The sequence below is a fragment of the Osmerus eperlanus genome, chromosome 4 (assembly GCF_963692335.1).
Source record: "Osmerus eperlanus chromosome 4, fOsmEpe2.1, whole genome shotgun sequence".
Classification (NCBI taxonomy): domain Eukaryota; kingdom Metazoa; phylum Chordata; class Actinopteri; order Osmeriformes; family Osmeridae; genus Osmerus; species Osmerus eperlanus.
The window spans coordinates 4,386,439-4,393,547 of NC_085021.1; the positions used below are offsets into that span (position 1 = coordinate 4,386,439).

The 7,109-nt window shown below is 41.0% G+C and overlaps 1 protein-coding gene across 2 annotated transcripts in view; it reads right to left on the minus strand.

The window, feature by feature from the left end:
* Nucleotides 1-6,410, minus strand: part of LOC134018346 (plakophilin-1) — a 32,656-nt gene extending 26,246 nt beyond the window's left edge. Inside the window, exons 1-6 of one of the 2 annotated variants that reach the window (XR_009929926.1) lie at nucleotides 6,013-6,410; nucleotides 4,523-4,638; nucleotides 1,967-2,140; nucleotides 1,696-1,877; nucleotides 1,236-1,377; nucleotides 84-291 (exon numbers count right to left, since the gene is read on the minus strand). Coding sequence is in view for 1 of the 2 variants with exons in the window: in XM_062458249.1 (XP_062314233.1) it covers nucleotides 84-291; nucleotides 1,236-1,377; nucleotides 1,696-1,877; nucleotides 1,967-2,140; nucleotides 4,523-4,638; nucleotides 6,013-6,187 (997 nt within the window). In the remaining variant the exon portion in view is untranslated. The remainder of the gene's footprint in view (nucleotides 1-83; nucleotides 292-1,235; nucleotides 1,378-1,695; nucleotides 1,878-1,966; nucleotides 2,141-4,522; nucleotides 4,639-6,012) is intronic. The other variant, XM_062458249.1, reaches the window with a different exon arrangement.
* Between the last annotated feature and the right edge of the window lie 699 nt (nucleotides 6,411-7,109).

The following is a 7,109-nucleotide window of genomic DNA, read 5'->3' on the forward strand; positions in this document are numbered from 1 at the left end:
AACCTGTGTACATGCATACATGTGTTTATACATGGCATGTGCATCCCTAAACACGTCTGGGTGTGTGTTTGTGTGTTTCTTACCAGTGAGTTGTTTTTGGGTCTCCGTGGAGTCAGTCTCCTTGAGCAGCTGCAAGGCGTGGTCTATTCCCCCACAGGCCTGTACCTCCAGCTTGTTCGCCTGGTCCCTGAACACCAGGTTCCTGAGGGCTGCAGAGGCGCTCTGGCTGACAGCTGGGTGCGAACTGCTCAGGAGGGCAACCAGGGGGGGGATTCCGCCAAGCTTCAGCACCTGGGATGGGGAAGGGGAGAGACAGCAAGCATATTTAAAGGCCTAGCTGGTGTACTTCTCCCTTTTGCCTGAGGGCACAATAACTAAAAACTACAGTGTCTTCTAAATGTTAGGCAAGCAGACGGCCAAATAATGTGAGCCACACACCCTTTGTAAGAAAGGATTAAGTTGAATATTCTTAGATCATAGCAGCATCCAATATAGAATTCAACTGTTAAATAATTGAACTATAGAAGAAAATCAGGGTCCTATTAAGACTATGCTTATGTATAGACAGTGACATTGGGTGGGAGGGCTGAAAAAGTGTAGGCTATATACATTCATCAATAGTTCACACTGCAGCAAATACAGAATTACATCTGAGATACCAAGATACAACAACAACAGAAAAGAAAAATCTTAGCCAGCTCTATAGTTGCTTTAATTTTTCTTCCAAAAAAACGATGAAAAAGTAAATAATCCACCTCATTCAAAATGTTGCTAATGTCAACGATCACGCTCCCCAATCTATGATAGTCTATCACACAGTAGCCACTAGCACCTGACCGTACTGTCATACGTCCGCTGTCATTGGTCAAAAAGTCAGTTTCCTGTGGGCTGAATTAATTTAGCCCAAACAATCAGCCAATCAAGGGGGCATGCCTCAAAACCTGTCACACACACTGAAGATGAATGGTAGCTGATGCGTTTGGCCTGGAAAAAATAAGCCTTTTTTGTGTGACTATTTGGTGTTGCTGCTCTAGGTTCCACCAACATTTTAAACAGTCTGTTGTAAGGTTTTTTAACAATAGTTTTCTTAACTTTATTGTAAACGATAAGGAGGGCTTAAACCTGTTAGCCCATTTATACCAGCTGTCCCTGAGTATAAGTCTGTGTGTGTGTTTATAGTGTTTGTCTCTATGTATGTATACATACACACATATACTGTATATATGTGCTCCAACCTCTTGTTTGGAGCGGTCCTCCTTGAAGGTGGTGTGTTGGATGAAGGAGGCTCCACACTGCTGATAGTTCTCCTCTGGGCTGGCCAGGAACTCCACAGCCTCCTTCAGAGTCATATCTGCCATACTGACTGTAGCGTCCACTCTGCAGAGGCATAGAAAGAGATGGAAATTCATTAAGATAAATGGGGGGGTGGATATAAAGGGCCAGTTGAAAGACAAATGGAGAGAGAAGGGAGAGCAAAGACAGGGAAGGCGATTGGAATGAGGAGAGAGGAGATACAAACATTGACCATTTACTTGAAATCATTTGAAAATAATTTCGTATTTTATTAAAAAGTTTTTTCTGACATTTACTGAATGACAGTATTTGCTCATTTTATTTGACCTGGTCTTGAGCTTAGGTAAAATCCCCAGAAAATTGTTAGATATGCAACTCCATTTATAAAATCTAGACACTCACTCTGACTGCTGCTCAGTCTTGGTGGCCCTGGTGACTTCTGTGAGTGAGGTCTTTGTCTCATGATGCGATAGGACAGAGGGTGGCTGGATAATGCGCGATTGGCTGCTGACCAGGAAGCTGTTGCCACTGGTGATGGAGATGTTGCGATTCTGGAGGGTTGCATTTAGACCCTTTGCTCGTTGCTGGGATAACAGACATTAGAAAAAGAATAATAAAACATTTAAGCGTCTTTCAAAATATTGCTTTCAATATCAGACCATATGTTGGTTACCTGGGGTACTGGGGCAGGCACAGGGGCGAGGCCCAAGGCGGGGTCACTGCGACTCGGCTTGAGCCCATTGGGTGACTGGGGCCAGATTTTGGAATGCATTTGTTGCTCCCATTGGCTGGAGCTGGTGAAGTGTTTTCGCCCCACAGACAGAGAACGGCTCTTCTGTACGTTCACCTACAGAGAAGAACAGGGGCTATTATGGTGGTGTAGGGTCCTCAAACACCCATACACAGCTTTTCTTTCCAAGGTCACGGTTATAGAGTTGAAGAGGTCAACAGGGAAAGGGAAACTTGCACAAATCTTAAGGTGTTTATTGCATCAACGTAATATTGCAAGTAAAAAAAAAATACAATGTAGGCTATAATGTACACATTAGGTCAGCTCATACTTATATGCTTGTCGTTTTGCTGCTTGGGGGAAATTCTTTTCCACAAAGTATTCGTTCATTCAACAAGAACAAACGTTGAGAATACACTGCAGAGGTGAGTAACAAGTTCTTTGTTCAAACAAGAGAGACCAAATACACACCAAACCAGAGCTCCTCTCATTTTACCCTTGACATTATGTATGGTATGTTATAAGCTGGCTTACATGCCCATCAAAAGTCACCACAGATTTCACTTACAGCCTCTCAATAACTAAACCAACAATACATTAGCAGACATATTTGATAATACTAATAAAGATAAAATGCATAAAAGTGTAGTTTTTCAAGACACTTATTTCCTATGACAAAAAAGACCTTTCCTTCAGAAAAACAGACTTAAAATATTCTAATTCAGCCTCTTCATTTAATTTAACAACACTCTTAGTCTGACTTGAACTTAAACTGAATGTTATTGTAAGACAATACTTGGCCACAGGTAGAACATAAGTTCCCACAATGAAGCTCTGTGAGTTCTGACAAGTCTACACAGCACCTGTTAGACCAGTCTGTCTAAAACCTGGTGCTACTTCAACGTTACTTCTCAGGGATGTTAGCAAGCAATGCAGGCCTTGGAAATTGAAAAAGACTCATTTCAAGAAAAGAAAATATATAGTATCAAAAAAAGCCATTCCTTCCCCTACACTGATTTGTCAATGTTTATACAAACTTTAATTTTAAACAAATGAGGATACACTGCAACCAGTTGTTTGATTGTACTGAAAACATTGAAGTGTGTGAGTGTGAGAGAAAGCTGTTTCATATCTCATGAGCAGAGATAGAACAAATAGCTTCCCATTACTGATATCCTGACTGTATCCTATCATCAATGTCGGTATGGACAAGTCTGAAATTCACACAGTTTATCACCCTGGATTATCTACATCAACCTGCTTGTCTCTGTCTGTTGTGTGTGATCTCTTTGTATCATTTGAGGTCTTCGTTGACAACTCTGCATCCTCTACATTGGCAAGTTCCTGTTTCACCTGGTACTACATGTAAAACGTCATCTGAAAGAAGCTTGTTATGTCAAAATAACTAGAAACATGTTCTCTTACGTCTGAGAAGGAACAAACATTTTTTTAACTTTTGAATCAGTCATTTTTGATCAAGATTTCCATCCCCCCAATGCTAAGAACCCTGGGCTGGAAAGCATGGGTAGCCACAAAATAGACCCAATATGTTAATGCATTTGGTGGCTTATCAGTTTAAATAGTAAATATGGAAATGAGGGGTGGGGGAAAAAATCGATTCACATTTGAATCACCATTCAGTCTTTTAGCGATTCACAAATGTAAAAATGTGTTTTTATTTTATTTTTTAATGTCATTTTTATTTTTAAACTAAAAAAATCGTGAATCGATTTTTTAGCGAATCGTGACCCCAAGAATCGAATCGTGAGGTACCAAAAGATTCCCATCCCTATTGGAAATTTCTGTATTGCAGCAAGCATTGAGCACAGCAGATTAAGGACACACTGAGGCACTACTCCAGTAGCAGAATCCCTGCAATCATCACTCTCTATAGAAATACCTCAGCTCTATGACAGGGAGTCAGGTCAACCAGCAAAATGAGATCACTCTCCTCAACAGTGGATAATCCGCATTTCAGACTTGACCCTGCCTTATCCTGTATTTGTCTGGCAACAAATCCAGTATAGCCAATCAACCTCCTCCAAATCAAGTGTGGGCAGGTATTAGATAATGTTGTGCTTGTTGAGATGTTTCCTTAAATTTGTTCAAAAGGGGGGTTAAACTAAATGGTGGTGCTGTGTGAAGAAAACATACACTAGGGTTCTGCTCAAAGAGACCTATATGGAAACTAACATTTCATGCATTTCATGCTTGATTCACCTGACCCAGATTTAGGTCTTGGATACACAAAGCTACCACAATCACAACAGTTGACTTTTACCCTTCCCATCCTGACAAGCATTTTCAAAATTCATTTCAATTCAATACATTCATTATAAAAAAAAACATGACTGGTGACTTAAAGAACACAAATAGATATATCAGGAAATACCATGGAGCAAAGCAATATACAGTCACTCAATGGAAAGTCCTGAACTTGGCCTGGCAAGTACGGCTTTGGCTTAACATGAATGAAGGATAGTTGGTGATTTGGTTTACCGCTTTGTTGCTGGCTCCTTTTCCAGAAGAGTTGCTCCTGCTGAAAGTGCCATTGGCTTTTGAGGGAGAGAACTTGAAGGAACCAAACTCTGCAAACATAGACAAACTCTGAGGACCTGGAGAGGAAGAAGAGGAGGGGAGAGAGGGGTCGTGCTTTATGAAATACTTAAGGAAAAACAACTATTTGTACCATTCCTAATCCATCAACTATTATTTTGAAGTATGGCACCCTTTATAGCCTTGGGTAGGTAAGTTAAAGTATGGTATAATATATGTTGACACAATAAACATATCCTATGTCCCACCCACATGGACACTGTAGTCATGGTGAGAATTAGACACAACCAAACAGTCTCCAATTGAATGGGACAGACAGGCAGTCACTTTAGTTTACTGAATCGGTTTGTCAATCTGCATGTCCTGCAATAACTAAATCAGTCCGTCATAAATTGTGTCTGTAGGAATGACTCAGTGAGAACACGAAGCACCTGGGCTCTATTTAATCACACTAGGGCATTGGTCTGTCTGGTTACTGCGTCTTTAGCAGATACTGTGCTCCTAATAACACAGAACGATGCAGGGGAGAAAGAGTGCACTATACATTATTTTAACACTAATTGTAATTTTAGAAACATACCTACACACTCCTACACCAGTCTTAAAGTAAGTGCAAGCATGCCAAACTACAATCTAATATATGCAAGTCCCTCAGGTAATAGTTGTCATGTTCTGCAACAAGTGCAAATTTGAGGTTGCAACGTAATGCTACGCATACTACTTTGTTTTCATTGTACTTTTATCTATTTCCATCTATTTGTCTGTCACATGCAAACCCCAGAAAACAGGATGTCGCTAATAAGAAAATCGATTAAACATGCATTTCAAAAGTCTTCATACATAAATTTGAGGTTTTATGGTCTACATGAGACATGCATTTGTACAGCACTTTTTGTAATATTTGCCAAAGTAACTTCACGTCTTGATAGCAACCAATATATATAAAGGTTTGACGGTAATATGAAATCATTCCGACATCTGTGGGCGTGCAATACTGTAATAAACACGACCAATCTTTGGGGTACCCTGACTATTGATTGGACGGTCTACCTACCTACCTGCGCGCCCTCTGCCCCTCCACTCAATGCTCCTTACTGTAGTTTTGTGGGAGTGGCTTTGAAGGGAGCTAAAATAGCTAGCTTCGCGCAACTTGCCTACCCTGACTTCAAGTTGGATATTTGCAGTGCACTGTAGGGAAAATCCCAAGAGCGCCAAGCAATCTGGGACGATAACAATACTGTCCAGCTTTCCAACGTTGTCTTTCTTTATGTTACTCATACAATAACTTCTTCATTTTGATATTGCCCAATACAGAAGGCGAACCGATACCGGGAAATAGATTTTTTCTAAAGTAAAGGGGCCTATTTGAACTGCGCAAGTTTTTCAAATGACGCACCTTAGCGCACAGTCAACAGGCTATCAGTATATCTTACTTGCTGGTGAGAGTGATCCGTTCTTCCCTTGTTTCGACTTGCTCCTCTTAATGGTATGAACTTGATCCAGCACCCGTTGTTGCCCAGAGCGAAGCTTACTATCCGAAGGCAGTGCGAGCGATGTGTCCTCTACATTACCAATGGACCTTGCCGAACGCAACGGCTCCAGCGTCATCTTACCAATTGGTCGGTAGGCAACAATTCGTTGGACACAATAGTACAACAAAAAATCACCCACACTTTCTGCAGTCGTAGAAATGTCCGTTCCGCGTTACTACACAGTCTGGTCTCCGCCTGGTAGTCTAACATGTGTTCTCTTACCTATAAAGAGCCCCACCCATGGGACCGCGCCCCAGTGAGAGATAATTTCACAGGGAGGTGCGAAGTGTGAGGAAAGCATAAACACACATAACAGGTTATAAAATTGTATGAGAAAAAAATAATACTTTTCAGGACTTAGTTCAAAATGATATCCTAAAACTTAAGCTATCCTATTCACATTTTAGGGGGCCACTGTCCTAACATGTTATAACCTACTACTTGTCAGATCCCAATGGGTTATTTTACAAAGACAGGCAGAGAAGTATGATTCGGGATCGAAATTAATTATCATTTTTGAAAATCCACATTCACACTCAGCACTTGATATAGGGATGCTATTGATAGCAACAAATAACTCATTGAGTTTATCACTTTCAGTTTATCAGGGATGTATTTGGACTCTTTGTATAGGCCCGAATGACAGCCCGAATGTCAACAATTCAACTTCTGTCTCTCCAAAAGGCCTGCATTGCACCAGTCTTCTCTGGCCAGTAGCCTACTGTGCGTAAAGCACCTTCAACTCCTCAATATATTTCTTAATAGGGATGTCACGAGAACCGATACTACCGACACATTCCGGTTCTAAAATGACAAAACACTGATGATGCCCATTTTTTGAAGCACCGTAGGCACCGTAAGTGACGACGCCAGTGTTAGCAGCATCGGTGCTGTGCCTCTTCCAGAACTGATGGGGGCAGTATACGCTTCTGAGGTTCATTCAGAAGTAAGGCACAAAGTGGAACTTATGTGTATTAGAGGTTTAGTATCCACCTTAT